This window comes from Notolepis coatsorum (assembly GCF_963971535.1).
Source record: "Notolepis coatsorum genome assembly, chromosome: 19".
NCBI classification, from domain to species: Eukaryota; Metazoa; Chordata; class Actinopteri; order Aulopiformes; family Paralepididae; genus Notolepis; species Notolepis coatsorum.
In genome coordinates, this window is record NC_140183.1 from 17,814,922 (window position 1) to 17,833,357 (window position 18,436).

Here is an 18,436-nt window from a genome sequence, read left to right on the forward strand (position 1 = left end):
AAGGTCCTGGGTGGTGTGTAGAGGTTAACACTGTCTCCTCACAGCAAGAAGGTCCTGGGTGGTGTGTAGAGGTTAACACTGTCTCCTCACAGCAAGAAGGTCCTGGGTGGTGTGTAGAGGTTAACACTGTCTCCTCACAGCAAGAAGGTCCTGGGTGGTGTGTAGAGGTTAACACTGTCTCCTCACAGCAAGAAGGTCCTGGGTGGTGTGTAGAGGTTAACACTGTTCATCACAGCAAGAAGGTCCTGGGTGGTGTGTAGAGGTTAACACTGTCGCCTCACAGCAAGAAGGTCCTGGGTGGTGTGTAGAGGTTAACACTGTTCATCACAGCAAGAAGGTCCTGGGTGGTGTGTAGAGGTTAACACTGTTCATCACAGCAAGAAGGTCCTGGGTGGTGTGTAGAGGTTAACACTGTCGCCTCACAGCAAGAAGGTCCTGCGTGGTGTGTAGAGGTTAACACTGTCGCCTCACAACAAGAAGGTCCTGGGTGGTGTGTAGAGGTTAACACTGTTCATCACAGCAAGAAGGTCCTGCGTGGTGTGTAGAGGTTAACACTGTCGCCTCACAACAAGAAGGTCCTGGGTGGTGTGTAGAGGTTAACACTGTTCATCACAACAAGAAGGTCCTGGGTGGTGTGTAGAGGTTAACACTGTTCATCACAGCAAGAAGGTCCTGGGTGGTGTGTAGAGGTTAACACTGTTCATCACAGCAAGAAGGTCCTGGGTGGTGTGTAGAGGTTAACACTGTCTCCTCACAGCAAGAAGGTCCTGGGTGGTGTGTAGAGGTTAACACTGTTCATCACAGCAAGAAGGTCCTGGGTGGTGTGTAGAGGTTAACACTGTTCATCACAGCAAGAAGGTCCTGGGTGGTGTGTAGAGGTTAACACTGTTCATCACAGCAAGAAGGTCCTGGGTGGTGTGTAGAGGTTAACACTGTTCATCACAGCAAGAAGGTCCTGGGTGGTGTGTAGAGGTTAACACTGTCTCCTCACAGCAAGAAGGTCCTGGGTGGTGTGTAGAGGTTAACACTGTGGCCTCACAGCAAGAAGGTCCTGGGTGGTGTGTAGAGGTTAACACTGTCTCCTCACAGCAAGAAGGTCCTGGGTGGTGTGTAGAGGTTAACACTGTTCATCACAGCAAGAAGGTCCTGGGTGGTGTGTAGAGGTTAACACTGTTCATCACAGCAAGAAGGTCCTGGGTGGTGTGTAGAGGTTAACACTGTCTCCTCACAGCAAGAAGGTCCTGGGTGGTGTGTAGAGGTTAACACTGTCTCCTCACAGCAAGAAGGTCCTGGGTGGTGTGTAGAGGTTAACACTGTCTCCTCACAGCAAGAAGGTCCTGGGTGGTGTGTAGAGGTTAACACTGTCTCCTCACAGCAAGAAGGTCCTGGGTGGTGTGTAGAGGTTAACACTGTCTCCTCACAGCAAGAAGGTCCTGGGTGGTGTGTAGAGGTTAACACTGTCTCCTCACAGCAAGAAGGTCCTGGGTGGTGTGTAGAGGTTAACACTGTCGCCTCACAGCAAGAAGGTCCTGGGTGGTGTGTAGAGGTTAACACTGTCTCCTCACAGCAAGAAGGTCCTGGGTGGTGTGTAGAGGTTAACACTGTCTCCTCACAGCAAGAAGGTCCTGGGTGGTGTGTAGAGGTTAACACTGTCGCCTCACAGCAAGAAGGTCCTGGGTGGTGTGTAGAGGTTAACACTGTCTCCTCACAACAAGAAGGTCCTGGGTGGTGTGTAGAGGTTAACACTGTCTCCTCACAACAAGAAGGTCCTGGGTGGTGTGTAGAGGTTAACACTGTCTCCTCACAGCAAGAAGGTCCTGGGTGGTGTGTAGAGGTTAACACTGTCGCCTCACAGCAAGAAGGTCCTGGGTGGTGTGTAGAGGTTAACACTGTCGCCTCACAGCAAGAAGGTCCTGGGTGGTGTGTAGAGGTTAACACTGTCTCCTCACAGCAAGAAGGTCCTGGGTGGTGTGTAGAGGTTAACACTGTCTCCTCACAGCAAGAAGGTCCTGGGTGGTGTGTAGAGGTTAACACTGTCTCCTCACAGCAAGAAGGTCCTGGGTGGTGTGTAGAGGTTAACACTGTTCATCACAGCAAGAAGGTCCTGGGTGGTGTGTAGAGGTTAACACTGTCTCCTCACAACAAGAAGGTCCTGGGTGGTGTGTAGAGGTTAACACTGTCTCCTCACAGCAAGAAGGTCCTGGGTGGTGTGTAGAGGTTAACACTGTGGCCTCACAGCAAGAAGGTCCTGGGTGGTGTGTAGAGGTTAACACTGTTCATCACAGCAAGAAGGTCCTGGGTGGTGTGTAGAGGTTAACACTGTCTCCTCACAGCAAGAAGGTCCTGGGTGGTGTGTAGAGGTTAACACTGTCGCCTCACAGCAAGAAGGTCCTGGGTGGTGTGTAGAGGTTAACACTGTCGCCTCACAGCAAGAAGGTCCTGGGTGGTGTGTAGAGGTTAACACTGTCTCCTCACAGCAAGAAGGTCCTGGGTGGTGTGTAGAGGTTAACACTGTTCATCACAGCAAGAAGGTCCTGGGTGGTGTGTAGAGGTTAACACTGTCTCCTCACAGCAAGAAGGTCCTGGGTGGTGTGTAGAGGTTAACACTGTCTCCTCACAGCAAGAAGGTCCTGGGTGGTGTGTAGAGGTTAACACTGTTCATCACAGCAAGAAGGTCCTGGGTGGTGTGTAGAGGTTAACACTGTCTCCTCACAACAAGAAGGTCCTGGGTGGTGTGTAGAGGTTAACACTGTCTCCTCACAGCAAGAAGGTCCTGGGTGGTGTGTAGAGGTTAACACTGTGGCCTCACAGCAAGAAGGTCCTGGGTGGTGTGTAGAGGTTAACACTGTTCATCACAGCAAGAAGGTCCTGGGTGGTGTGTAGAGGTTAACACTGTTCATCACAGCAAGAAGGTCCTGGGTGGTGTGTAGAGGTTAACACTGTCGCCTCACAGCAAGAAGGTCCTGGGTGGTGTGTAGAGGTTAACACTGTCGCCTCACAGCAAGAAGGTCCTGGGTGGTGTGTAGAGGTTAACACTGTCGCCTCACAGCAAGAAGGTCCTGGGTTCGATTCCCGCTTGGGGACCAGGTTGCCAGGTACCCAGGTGGGCGGTATCTCCTAGGCCTTTCTGTGTGGAGTTTGCATGTTCTCCCCTCTAGAAAAAGAGATAGACCAAATGGAAAAAACATGCAGAAAAGATCGCTGTTGCGTCCCTGACGAAGATGGACAGGAGCACTTGGATTGGTCCCCGGGTGCGGCCCCACGCCGCAGCCCATGTCTGCTCCCTGCTGCTCTTGGGGGGAAGGATGACGGGATGGATCAAGCTCAGAGAGAACGTTTCTTCAGCGACCCAAAAAAATGCATGTTGTCGCCCATCGCATGTGTGTGTTCGCTGCATGACTATGTTGCAATGTGTGCTACAAATAAAGACGTTTAATCTTTTTAATTAATCTTAATAATAATACTTTTTGTTTTTGGTTGCTAAGTAAATAAAATGGACACAATTGTTATATTTAGAATCTGTGAGGCACTGGTGAGCTGCTAATCGAAAAGTAAAATTCCTCGCCTTGGATCACTGGTAGTTGAATCAAGCATGCGGTTAATTTAATCCCACTCTTTGGAATGTAATACCTTTCCATTCAAATTATGTTTGCACTGCAGGCTGAGGAAAGGATCTTGAAAAAGGTCAGACGGAAAATCCGCAACAAGCAGTCGGCCCAGGACAGCCGTCGCAGGAGGAAGGACTACATCGACGGGCTTGAGAGCAGGTACTCACTAAGACCTCTCTACTCACTAAGACCTCTCTACTCACTAAGACCTCTCTACTGACTAAGACCTCTCTACTCACTAAGACCTCTCTACTCACTAAGACCTCTCTACTGACTAAGACCTCTCTACTGACTAAGACCTCTCTACTGACTAAGACCTCTCTACTCACTAAGACCTCTCTACTGACTAAGACCTCTCTACAGACTAAGACCTCTCTACTGACTAAGACCTCTCTACTGACTAAGACCTCTCTACTGACAAAGACCTCTCTACTCACTAAGACCTCTCTACTCACTAAGACCTCTCTACTCACTAAGACCTCTCTACTGACTAAGACCTCTCTACTGACTAAGACCTCTCTACTCACTAAGACCTCTCTACTGACTAAGACCTCTCTACTGACTAAGACCTCTCTACTCACTAAGACCTCTACTGACTAAGACCTCTCTACTGACTAAGACCTCTCTACTCACTAAGACCTCTCTACTGACTAAGACCTCTCTACTGACTAAGACCTCTCTACTGACTAAGACATCTCTACTCACTAAGACCTCTCTACTCACTAAGACCTCTCTACTCACTAAGACCTCTCTACTGACTAAGACATCTCTACTCACTAAGACCTCTCTACTGACTAAGACCTCTCTACTGACTAAGACCTCTCTACTCACTAAGACCTCTACTGACTAAGACCTCTCTACTCACTAAGACCTCTCTACTCACTAAGACCTCTCTACTCACTAAGACCTCTCTACAGACTAAGACCTCTCTACTCACTAAGACCTCTCTACTCACTAAGACCTCTCTACTGACTAAGACCTCTCTACTCACTAAGACCTCTACTCACTAAGACCTCTCTACTGACTAAGACATCTCTACTCACTAAGACCTCTCTACTCACTAAGACCTCTCTACTCACTAAGACCTCTCTACTGACTAAGACCTCTACTCACTAAGACCTCTACTCACTAAGACCTCTCTACTCACTAAGACATCTCTACTCACTAAGACCTCTCTACTGACTAAGACCTCTCTACTCACTAAGACCTCTCTACTGACTAAGACCTCTCTACTCACTAAGACCTCTCTACTGACTAAGACCTCTCTACTCACTAAGACCTCTCTACTCACTAAGACCTCTCTACTCACTAAGACCTCTCTACTCACTAAGACCTCTCTACTCACTAAGACCTCTACTCACTAAGACCTCTCTACTGACTAAGACCTCTCTACTCACTAAGACCTCTCTACTCACTAAGACCTCTCTACTGACTAAGACCTCTCTACAGACTAAGACCTCTCTACTGACTAAGACCTCTCTACTGACTAAGACCTCTCTACTCACTAAGACCTCTCTACTGACTAAGACCTCTACTGACTAAGACCTCTCTACTGACTAAGACCTCTCTACAGACTAAGACCTCTCTACTCACTAAGACCTCTACTGACTAAGACCTCTCTACTGACTAAGACCTCTCTACTGACTAAGACCTCTCTACTCACTAAGACCTCTCTACTGACTAAGACCTCTCTACAGACTAAGACCTCTCTACTGACTAAGACCTCTCTACTGACTAAGACCTCTCTACTCACTAAGACCTCTCTACTGACTAAGACCTCTACTGACTAAGACCTCTCTACTGACTAAGACCTCTCTACTGACTAAGACCTCTCTACTCACTAAGACCTCTCTACTGACTAAGACCTCTCTACTCACTAAGACCTCTCTACTGACTAAGACCTCTCTACTCACTAAGACCTCTCTACTAAGATATCTCTACTGACTAAGACCTCTCTACTGACTAAGACCTCTCTACTCACTAAGACCTCTCTACTGACTAAGATCTCTACTGACTAAGACCTCTCTACTAAGATCTCTACTAACTAAGACCTCTCTACTAAGATATCTCTACTGACTAAGACCTCTCTACTCACTAAGACCTCTCTACTCACTAAGACCTCTCTACTGACTAAGACCTCTCTACTGACTAAGATCTCTACTGACTAAGACCTCTCTACTAAGATCTCTACTAACTAAGACCTCTCTACAGACTAAGACCTCTCTACTCACTAAGACCTCTCTACTCACTAAGATCTCTCTACAGACTAAGACCTCTCTACTCACTAAGATCTCTCTACTCACTAAGACCTCTACTCACTAAGACCTCTCTACTAAGATCTCTACTAACTAAGACCTCTCTACAGACTAAGACCTCTCTACTCACTAAGACCTCTACTCACTAAGACCTCTCTACTGACTAAGACCTCTCTACTCACTAAGACCTCTCTATTGACTAAGATCTCTCTACTCACTAAGACCTCTCTACTGACTAAGACCTCTCTACTCACTAAGACCTCTCTATTGACTAAGACCTCTCTACTCACTAAGACCTCTCTACTCACTAAGACCTCTCTACTCACTAAGACCTCTCTACTGACTAAGACCTCTCTACTGACTAAGACCTCTCTACTGACTAAGACCTCTCTACTGACTAAGACCTCTCTACTGACTAAGACCTCTCTACTCACTAAGACCTCTCTACTCACTAAGACCTCTCTACTCACTAAGATCTCTCTACTCACTAAGACCTCTCTACTCACTAAGACCTCTCTACTCACTAAGACCTCTCTACTCACTAAGACCTCTCCTCACTAAGACCTCTCTACTCACTAAGACCTCTCTACTGACTAAGACCTCTACTGACTAAGACCTCTCTACTCACTAAGACCTCTCTACTCACTAAGACCTCTTTACTAAGACCTCTATACTAAGATCTCTCTACTCACTAAGACCTCTCTACTCACTAAGACCTCTCTACTGACTAAGACATCTCTACTCACTAAGACCTCTACTCACTAAGACCTCTCTACTCACTAAGATCTCTCTACTGACTAAGACCTCTCTACTCACTAAGACCTCTCTACTGACTAAGACCTCTCTACTGACTAAGACCTCTCTACTGACTAAGACCTCTCTACTCACTAAGACTTCTCTACTCACTAAGATCTCTCTACTGACTAAGACCTCTATACTGACTAAGACCTCTCTACTGACTAAGACCTCTCTACTGACTAAGACCTCTCTACTCACTAAGACCTCTCTACTGACTAAGACCTCTCTACTGACTAAGACCTCTCTACTGACTAAGACCTCTCTACTCACTAAGACCTCTCTACTGACTAAGACCTCTCTACTGACTAAGACCTCTCTACTGACTAAGATCTCTTCACTGACTAAGACCTCTCCACTGACTACCTCTCTACTGACTAAGACCTCTACTGAATAAGATCTCATCCGACATAAACTTCCGACCACACTGTCATGTAAATGCCCTCACCAGTGTTATCTATCTATAGATAAAAAAAAAATTATGTAGACCAAAAGAAAAATAACAGAAAAAACACCCACAGAGCTTTTAGAAAGGTGTAGTATTTGCGGGTCCAAAATGAATGTTGTTGTTTACATGTTGTCTGCATGTATCCCCTGCCTACTTCCCACTTCCTCACGTGGAATGAACCTGATTGGATAAACACGCTGCTAGTTGAGACAATGTGGGTCGACGGTGGCTCGGGAGGTAGAGCAGTCGTCTGGCAATCCGGAGGTTTCCGGTTCGATTCCCGGGCATCGTGTCGATGTGTCCTTGAGCAAGACACTTGACCCCTAATTGATCCCGATGAGCAGGTTGGCACCTTGCATGGTTGCCCACGCCGTCGGTGTGTGAATGTGTGAGTGAATGGGTAAAATGTGAGTAACAAATTGTAAAGCGCTTTGGATAAAAGCGCTATATAAAAAAGCAGCCATTTACAATGTCATGCTGACACACTGATGCTCTATTGGGACATCTAGTGGCTGAATGTTATCTATAGCTCCTTTTTTAAAGGGAAATTCCACCACAAAGCAACATTTAACTCATTTACCAGATTGAGGCATAGCTGATTAATTATCTCTGTGTGGCCAAAGAGATCTCTCCTCAGGAGACGGAGGAAGGTGCTAATATGGCAGAGCTATAGACCACTGCACTTCCGCGTTACATGGAGCTCATGGGAGAGCGCGGGGGGATACAATTAATGAATGTTGATGAGAGCCTTGACGTAAGTGGTTGTAGCTACGGCTGGGGGGGGTGCTGGAGACATGATCCAATAGACTATTATACGCCTGAGTCTCCTGAACATGGAGAGACCAATCCGAAGTCGATCGGCACTTTTTCAGCCGAGCTATAGTCTCTTTTACGCACCTACTCCCCAAACTCTGCATGCGCAGATTGCCCAGAGAGTCTCTCTGGATTGTCCAGAAACTCTCCCTGGGAAATCTGTGCATGCACCGGTTGGGTCGCTCCGTGTTCAGGAGACTCGGAAGTATAAAAAAGTATATTGAATCATGTCTCCAGCAGCCCCACAGCCGTAGCTACAACCACTTACGTCAAGGCTCTCATCAACATTCATACATTTAATCCCCTGGCCCTCTCCCATGAGCTGAAAATACCGGAAGTATTGCGGTGGTCTATATGGCAGAGCTTTATGTCAAAATGACACAAACTACTCACTCAGTTTTTAAGAACTACAACAATGGAGTTTCCTGATGCCTCTATCTTCTCTCGACCAGCTTTCCCCCCTTCCTCTCTCTCTCTCTCTCCCTCCCCTCCCCTCCTTGTGTGTGTCTGGTAGGCGTGACAACCTTTGACTGGCATTGTGTGATACCCGCCCCTTTTTGATCTTTATCTTTGTATGGAACAAAACACTTAACTGGAATATCCTCCCACTCCTCTGCCTGCATGTCCTTCAACTCTGGAATACAGGGGCGTCACTAAAGGGGTCATTAACCACTTAAGTCCTGAGACTTTTCCATGGTCACGGTCAAAGTCAGCAGTATGTACTGTAGGTAAGGTCGGGGGGGGGGGGGGGGGGGGGGGTTCTGAGCCATTTCCAGAACAGAAGTGCTCGCCATCCATTTGCTGAAAAATACGGATATCAAAGGTTGATGTTTGGTATTTTTCTAAGGTGTTCTTTGAGGTCTTGGCGTCCAAATGGGATATTTTGGAGGGATTTCTGACCATATTTAAATAGTCAAATTTGTTTAAATTGCCCCAAATCTGTGTAACAAATGTTATCAACCCAAAAAACATCTTATAAGACATAATTGAGCACAGCAATGGCTATCATTAGGTATAGATATGTCTTCTTATAAATTATTATAATTTGAATATGCAAGATTCGAAACATGTTTATTGCATATTAATAATAGATTTTTTTTATTTTTTTCCGATTTTTTTTCTCCCATCCCACTGTTAGTCGTTATGCCAATTCCCAACCCCCTTCCTGGTTGTTGCACACTTTCCCCTACTGTTGGTCCGAGAGGCCGGAGACTGTCGCATGCTTTCCTCCGACGCATGTGCAGCCAGCCGGCAGCCAGCCTGGCCGTACAGATTCTCACTGGGAGAGTGTAACGTGTGGAAGGTCACACTACCTCACCAGATCCTACCTTCGCTGAGCAGGCGCCCCGACCGAACTGTAGGGGTCGCTGTCCACAACGCCCAGGACCCACCCACGGCTCCCCTCCCCCTAACTCAGCCAAACGAGTTAGTATAGCGATCAGCCCGAATCTCGCGGTGTAGGGCGCCTCCCAGCGGTGTAGGGCGCCTCCCGGTGTAGGGCGCCTCCCAGCGGTGTAGGGCGCCTCCCGGTGTAGGGCGCCTCCCAGCGGTGTAGGGCGCCTCCCAGCGGTGTAGGGCGCCTCCCAGCGGTGTAGGGCGCCTCCCAGCGGTGTAGGGCGCCTCCCGGTGTAGGGCGCCTCCCAGCGGTGTAGGGCGCCTCCCAGCGGTGTAGGGCGCCTCCCAGCGGTGTAGGGCGCCTCCCAGCGCTGTAGGGCGCCTCCCAGCGCTGTAGGGCGCCTCCCAGCGCGTGTGGGACACGTGTACGCGTGCTGCTGATACTGCTGTGGGACACGTGTACGCGTGCTGCTGATACTGCTGTGGGACACGTGTACGCGTGCTGCTGATACTGCTGTGGGACACGTGTACGCGTGCTGCTGATACTGCTGTGGGACACGTGTACGCGTGCTGCTGATACTGCTGTGGGACACGTGTACGCGTGCTGCTGATACTGCTGTGGGACACGTGTACGTGCTGATACTGCTGTGGGACACGTGTACGTGCTGCTGATACTGCTGTGGGACACGTGTACGTGCTGCTGATACTGCTGTGGGACACGTGTACGTGCTGCTGATACTGCTGTGGGACACGTGTACGTGCTGCTGATACTGCTGTGGGACACGTGTACGTGCTGCTGATACTGCTGTGGGACACGTGTACGCGTTGATACTGCTGTGGGACACGTGTACGTGCTGCTGATACTGCTGTGGGACACGTGTACGTGTTGATACTGCTGTGGGACACGTGTACGTGCTGCTGATACTGCTGTGGGACACTTGGATAGGTCTCAGGGCTCAAGTGGTTAATGACCACTTTAATGAGCTTGGTGAGCTTGGTTAGCGGAAAAAAAGGGTTGCTTACAGTCCAAGTTCTCATTGAAAATGTGTCCCCATTCCCCTGTCAAAACTCATGGGAGATGAGCATTTAGAAGAAAGAAGGAAATCTCTCAGGGAGACATTTCCTGGACCCCCCCACTAGAGGGAGCTGTGCTGCCCTAAAGCTCACCCTGGTGGTGGTGCACAGCTGTCAGACTGCTACAGGACACGCAGGCAGAAGAGAGGAGGGACATTGTGTGTCTGATTGATTGATTGATTGAAAACTTTATTAACAGATTGCAGAATGGGTACAGTACAGTACAGCTCAATACATACAATTGTTAAGGGGATGCAGACCAGAGAGACTTTTGTCTTGTTTACATCAGGGTCCCCCATTTTCAATTCATCATAACATATATGACATACCAGATTTGCAAATACAGTACTGTTTGTGATACAAAAAGAGTCTAGAGAAGAGAGTATATACATTTGACGTAGAAACTGTACATTGGAGGAGGTTGGGTAGGTGGGGTGGGGGGTTGGGTGGGGGGGGGGAGGGACTGTACATTGGAGGTGGGTGGGGTGGGGGGTTGGGTTGGGTAGGAGGGGTGGGTGGGGGAAACTGTACAACTGTACAAGCAAAACTGTACATTGGAATATTGACAACCATACTTGGTAATTTACTGTACATTGGAGGGGGTTGGGTTAGGATATTTACAGCGGCCAGTTTCGAATTGCAGCCTCCCGTAGGTGCTCTTTGAGAGTGGTTTTGAAAGTGGGTAGAGATTCACATTCCTTTACAGCTTTGGGTAGGGCGTTCCACATTGATGTGGCAAAATTGCTAAACGTGTTTAGTCCCTTGTTTGAGCCGAATCTGGGTTTAACATGATTTGTGGAGCTCCCTCTGGTGTTGTGATCGTGGTATTCACTGACCTTTGTCAAAGTGGGCAGGGGTGAGGTGGGTTCTAGGAGTAAGGTCAAGCAGTAGTCTGACCAGTTTGTTTTGAGATGTTTGTAATCTTGTTTTTAGCGCCTTTGAGGTGCTTTGGTACCATGAGGTGCAAGCATAGTCGTAGTACCCTTGAATGAGTGCTCCTGCCAGAGTCTTCAGGGTATTCTTGTTTACCAGAGAGGAGATCCGGTACAAGAATAGAGTTCGTTGGTTGACTTTTTTTTTTATTACATTGGATGCCATTTTGTCACAGGAAAGATTTGCCTCTAGGATGGAACCTAGGTATGTAATTTCATCTTTCCTTGTGACAATATTGTCACTAGGGCTGCAACGATTAGTCGACATAATCGACGACGTTGATCATAAAAACTCCTTGATGCAGAATGTTTGCGTCGATTAGTCGTAAAAAAATAAAAATAAAAAATGTATACTTTTTTTTTTTTGCACTGCCTATCTTTGTGAAAGTGGCTTCTCAGCTCTGGTCCAGCTGAAGTCAAAGCAGAGGAACAGATTGGACATTGAGCATGACCTCAGAGTTGCTTTGTCTACCACCATCACCCCAGACTTTGAGACTCTTGTCAGGAGCAAACAACATCCCCAGTTATCCCATTAGTTCCCTGGGATGTTAAGCTAAGAAGTCTGCTATATATTTTTTTTAGTTATTTAAACACTTCCACTTTAATTTGTATTTCATTTATTTATCTTGTTATGAGTGATTGTTGTATTGTTCAAATACATTTAGATTTAAAGTGGCTTAAGATCCAAATTCAAATGTTTCATGAGTCATTATTTTAATTTGCTATGGGATCATCATGTTATGTTAAGTTAACTGTTAAGGGACTGGACAACAGGGTGACATTCACAGGTGTGCAGACTTGAGCATGTGAGGTAAAACATGCATTGGAGAAGGAGCCATGCCCACAGGAAGCAGAGATTGAGGGTGTGACAAAAATAATCGTTAGATTAGTCGACTAATCGAATGACAAAAATAATCATTAGATTAGTCGACTAATCGAAAAAATAATCGACAGATTAGTCGATTACCAAAATAATCATTAGTTGCAGCCCTAATTGTCACCCACTGTAACTGAGAAGCCGTCGGTCTTGCTGAGTTTGTTATTTGAACCGAAGAGAATGGACTCTGTTTTGCCCAGGTGTAATGATAGTTTGTTATCAGCGAGCCATATGCAGATTTAGCCTAGTTCCGAGCTGAGGGTTTTTTCAACCTGTAACTTGTTCTTGTCAGAGACCAGCAGGGCTGAGTCGTCCGTGAACAGGAACAAGTTGCAGTCACAAGCTTACGACATGTCATTTGCATAAATTAGGAACAGTAGCGGTCCTAGTATGCTTCCTTGTGGAACACCACAGCTCAAGATGGAGATGGAGGTAAGGATAGAAACAGGGCGGTAGTTGCCTGGGTCTAGTTTGCTGCCCTTTTTGTGCAGGGGTGTTACTCTCGCAATTTTGAAGTCCTTGGGGACGTGTCCCTGTTTTATGGAGAGGTTTATTATGTGTGTGATGACTGGGGTGATGGCGGCTGCTGAGTCTCTAAGGAATTTGGAGGGGATGTTGTCATGGCCAGTGGCCTTGTTCGGTTGCGCTCAGTTTTTTGAGTACCTCATCTGTTGTTACCATTTCCAGTTTGAAGTCGTCTTTGTGGACCCCTAGCTTTTTGTAGTATGCTACTATGTGTTCTACCCCATAATGCCCTGAGTGGGAGGGTAGTTTGTTTACCAGTGTTGTGGCTATGTTTGTGAAGAAAATGTTTAAGTAATTGGCTACATCCAGCTTGTCTGTGATGAGCGTGTTGTCCGTCTTTATGTTTATGTTTGAGAATCTGGTTTTAAGTTTTTTACTGCAGCCTAGTTGATTATTGAGTAATTTCCAAAGTTCACGTGGTTTGTTTTTGTTTTCCTCAGTTCTGTCATTGATGAATTTTTTTTGCAGTTTTGATCTTGGAGTTTACGTCATTTCTTAGTCTGTTTCTTTCCAGTTTGAGTTCAGTCACGTGGGCTTGGAGTTCACTGCTCGTGCTTTTGGTAAGCTTTGACTGACTTTTACGAAACTCTGAGAATTTTTTGTCTCCCCACATGGAATGCACCTGATATGATATGATACATGACTTGCTGGTGCTGTTATCTATGGCACCTTTAAAAAAAATAATATATATATATATATATATATATATATGGAATAATTCTGAAAAGTAATTATATAAATGTATTATATTAATAATAATGCAGGACCTCTTTAGGTGGGTCTTTAATCGGCATGCAACGAACTGGACATGCAATTGGAGCGGCACACACACACCAGAATACACACACACACACATGCATTGTCTTTTCCTCAGTCGCCGATGCGATAGAGTCTCTGCGCCTAACCCATTGCGTCGTCCTTCCCCCCATGGGCAGCCGGGAGCAGATAGGGCGTCAACATGAGCCGCGCCCCGGGGACCAATCCAAGTGCTCCTGTCCGTCTTCGTCAAGGACGCCATAGCGTTGGCGATCTGTTGTGTTGTGCATGTTTTTCCATTGGGTTTATCTTATCGGGGGGGAACCCTTGCGAGCACGGGGAGAACATGCAAACTCCACACAGAAAGGCCTGGGAGATACCCCACCTGGGTACCTGGCATCATGGAAACCTGGTCCCCAAGCGGGAATCGAACCCTGGACCTTCTTGCTGTGAGGCGACAGTGTTAACCACTACACCACCGTGCCGCTAATAATGAATTAGCAGAAATGGACACTACAGTAAAATATGTATTTGTTTTTCAGTCCATTTAGAAAATGGTGGAAATTGATTGTATGTGTGTGTGTGTGTGTGTGTGTGTGTGGCAGGGCAGCAGCATGCTCGGCGCAGAACAAGGAGCTCCAGAGGACCGTTGAACAGCTGGAGAAGCACAACATGTAAGGCACCACCATCGCCTAGGGCCCGAAAGGGGGGGGGGGATAACAATTCAATTTTAATATATATTTATTATTATTTTTCTAACTGTGCGTGCCCAGCTGGAGGCCACGGGGTGAAGGCAATACATTAGATTTAGCTCAGAATTGTTAGTGAAAACAATAAAGCAGTATATTCAGTTCACAAAATGCCTTTTCACTTGGATGAGGATGTTAGGTGACTTACTTAACACTTTGAGCACCACGCCGTGTTTTCCTTTTTACCCCCTTGAATGCCACGGTCCACTCCCAATGTTAACGTTAATATCGCCTAATCTATGTTTTAAATTATGGCTATGTGTCTAATCTGCCTGTCGCTTATAAAATAATCATTTTCCAGTCAGTGTTGTCAAGGCAGATTGGTTTTTTATCGCTTCATTTCCGTTTGAGAGCATTTTGAAAAGCACCCGTTTTCAGGTGAAAAACAGCCCATTCTGTGATAATCGCCTTTTACTGGAATATTCCAGAACGTTGATATTTGTCGGCCTATTTATGAATCGTTTTCAAATAAACGCTAGATGATCAATAGTATACGTGCACGCACGCACGTTCGAGCCGCGCGCTGATAATAGCTGATTTAATTTCCTCATGGATTTTACAGTGAAACAGATGGAGCACATATCACAAAAAAGCTTATATCTCCTCGAAAACGAGTCTGATTATCCTAACACTGATAACATAGATTCCTTACCTGACATCAGATGGTATCCAAATGGTATATTCCAATTCCTGATCACCATTCGAAAAAATCGATAAGTGTAGATCTAACGTGTATACAGTAGAACTCATGATCCGCGGGGCTCAGAGGATCCAGAATGAACTCTGGTAACTCCGGCTGCATCAGTGGACTGGAAAATGTGGACTGGAATATTTGGGTAGGCTAGGGTAGGCTCGCGTGATGCAATATGATTTCAGATCGCTAAAAAATAAAGAAATAAATAATTCCGAGAAATCTCGTGAGTGGCTTTCAACGTAATTATCGTAAACACGAGATTAGCCGTGAGTGGCTCTCAAAGTGTTAAAGGGGCACTTTGCAAAAAAACTAGGGATGTTCGATATTGGCTTTTTTACCGATATACCGATATTGTCCAACTCTTAATTTCCGATACCGATATCAACCGATACCGATATATGCTGGGTTCCCCTCCCCCAAAAACGAAATAATTTCAGTTAACCAACATCACATATCCCTTGTCGTGGAATTAACACATTATGCATACTTTTGGCAATAAAAGTATGCATTGATGTGGTCATTTCACTGAATGCATTCAACAAGGCTTTCTAAATGTAAACATCTGTGCAAAATATAACTACTTCAACTTAAATTAGGCTATGGAAAAAAGTGCCATATTTATTAAGTCTCAAACAGCAGCTTGGATCACACTCTCCCTGAGATAATCCTGACAAACGCCCACTACATAGGGCACATTTCTACTTCTTCACAAAATGTAAACAACATTGTACCTACAGTATACAACTGTGAAGTAAAGTGCAAACAACTGAAACGAGATTTAAAAAAAGACCCGTCATTAGCCTACTTGGGGTAACACAATCTTTAAAATAAACTGGGCTCAAGCCCTGCTCTAGATGAGCTCTACATGTAACTGGCCAGTGACCATAATTTGGCTAATAATGTATTTTCTTTTTTTATCGATTGACTCGTTAAGGGACAACTGAGTGTTTTTTTTCCGGTGTTGCCTGTTGCTTCTTTTCATCGTTTTTCTGCACAAACGTTGCGTGTATCTCCGGATGATTCTTCAGGAAGAATCATCCGGAGATATACGCAACGTTGAATCATCCGGAGATACACGCAACGTTTGTGCAGCAAAACGATGACAAGAAGCAACAGGCGACACAGATAAAACCCACCCAGTTGTCCCTTAACTTAAACGGCAAGTTTAATATCTGGAGACACTTTGAAATAATTCCAAATCAAAGACATAGTGAGCGACTTCCATGTTATGCTGCAAGTGACGATGCAGTTTGATGACGTCATCAAGCGCGCGTCGATAGACGTCTGCCCAAACATCTTCGGCTCAAAAATGCAAAAGCCACAGCATTTATTGCGAGTTGTGCCAAACAAACATGAATATCTAAAAAACTATACATCACATCTCTCATATTGACATTTTGAGTGAGCTGAAGAGTTTGATGTATAAAATGTGCATGTTGTGTCATTAAAAAAGTTAAAACCGATAATCTGTACGGCAATAATATTGGACATCTCTAAATGGATTTATTTTGCACATAATCTCACACAAATCCAAACATCCTTGAATCTGTGGGACATGTTTGTTAAAGGGGCACTTCACCCAAAAACAATGCTGATTTTATTTGCACATAATCTCACACATGTTCAAAAACTCTAAACACTTTTGCACACATTCATTTAGTTTGACAGTTATTGAGAGTAAATTTGTTTATGAATATTCATTTCTAATATGACCACCAGTGATATCATCAGAGACTTAGAATCCTTGTTGTCGTGTTAATTACAGCTCAATGAAATTATGTAGATGAAAAAATAAATCAAATCAAATTTATTTGTAAGCCCCGACAACACACGTTAATGTCCCCATGGGCCGGACACGTCTTCTTTAAACAAGTCAAGAAGAAACATAACAATAAGTCAAGAACAAAACAAGAACACCATAAGGTCCAACAAATTTAAAATAAATGCAAATAAATGAATGACTGAATGAATGCAAGTACTCCCAGACATACCCCATGCGACGGTAAGGAAAAACTCACTAAAACCTAACAATAGGGAAAAATGCTCCACAGGCAGTGTGGAGGAGAGAAACCTTAGGCCCTGTCCACACGAGGGTTTGGATTTAATATGACCGAAGTTTAAAAAAATTAAACTCCGTCCACACGGTGAACACAGGTAAACAACCGTGTATAACTGCGTACTCACGGCAGAGCTGGGAACCCAGTAACCGATACATTTAGTACAATGCCAAAACAGTAGGCGGCGATGTTGTTCAGACATGAAGGCCATTTCAACCAATCAGAAAAGGCTGTACGCTCACTAAACTTCCTGTTGGGTCGCGATCTGCCATTAATTCACTGAAGAAGAAGAAGTAAACTTCCTGTTTAGAAGCACAGCTGGACTGGATCATTTTGCCAACGGAACATATTATTTTCAGCAAAGAAAGAAACTGCAATAAACAAACGGATACATTCACTGTGTTCTGCCTCTCATTTTGTTGATGAAACAAAACCATCAGCAACACAATTTACCACCAAGAGCGGATAGTTTAGTCTCACAAAAGACCGCCGGTGTTGTTAGCTACATGCTAATGTGAATGGCTATATCCATGTATAGTGTATAGCTTAAATGCTAACGTAATGTGGTAACGTTACCGATATGAAATGGATGTAAACGTTATTTAACACATTGCAGAATGGGTACAATACAATACGGCTCAATACAAACAATTGTTAAGGGGATGCAGTCTGGACTGGGTTCCTTATAACAATAACTTGACAACACATGAGTTTAGTTTAGCTGCAGCTACATGTTTACTCTCAGCGTCAGGTCAGGAATGCGACAAGACATCAGTCGATCACAACACTCTTCAACACAGACGATACGTTTCGAACAAAAGTTTGTTACAATCATTTTCATATAACGCTACTTGGGACTGCTGTAAACACTGGTGTAGTTGGCTCTGCTATAATCTCTACCCCGCGGTCTGCCGTGAACATGGGAAATAATTGCGACAGCTCTGCTGTAAACACTGGGAATAACCTCGGTTGCTATGCCCACACGCAACTGCAAAACCGCACAACTTCACCCTGGCCACCGGTTTCAAAGACCGCGGTTGCAGTGTAGCAAATCCCCGGTTGTGTGTGGCCGAACAGTGCAACTGCGCACATACAATCATGGTTATATTAAAACCAGCGTTCGTGTGGACGGGGCCTTAGAAGGGCCATTCAAGGGGGGATCTCCCTTCTTAGATGTCGGTGATAGTAGTGTTGCAGACTAACAGTTGGTAAGCATGCACTCAAGTGTGTAGTGAAACACGGATGAGTGCATGCAATAGCAACTGAACATTTTGAAAGATTAAAAATAGATGAAAAAATAGTAATACTATGTCTTATAGGAAACTGCTACCTTATCATTTCATTGAGCTGTGATTAAACAACACAGGGATTCAATGTCCCCGATGACATCACCAGTGGCCATATTCAAACGCATTCACTCTCAATAACTTGTCAAACTAAATCAAAGGGTTTAGAGTTTTTGAACGTGTGAGATCATGTGCAAAATAAATGCATTGTTTTTGGGTGAAGTGACCCGTT

At 45.3% G+C, this 18,436-nt stretch overlaps 1 protein-coding gene across 1 annotated transcript in view; it reads left to right on the forward strand.

The window, feature by feature from the left end:
- creb3l4 (cAMP responsive element binding protein 3-like 4) overlaps positions 1-18,436 on the forward strand; it is a 37,858-nt gene that overhangs the window by 11,118 nt on the left and 8,304 nt on the right. The window contains exons 6-7 of the mRNA XM_084336846.1: positions 3,661-3,767; positions 14,024-14,092. Of these exons, the coding sequence (XP_084192972.1) occupies positions 3,661-3,767; positions 14,024-14,092 (176 nt within the window). The remainder of the gene's footprint in view (positions 1-3,660; positions 3,768-14,023; positions 14,093-18,436) is intronic.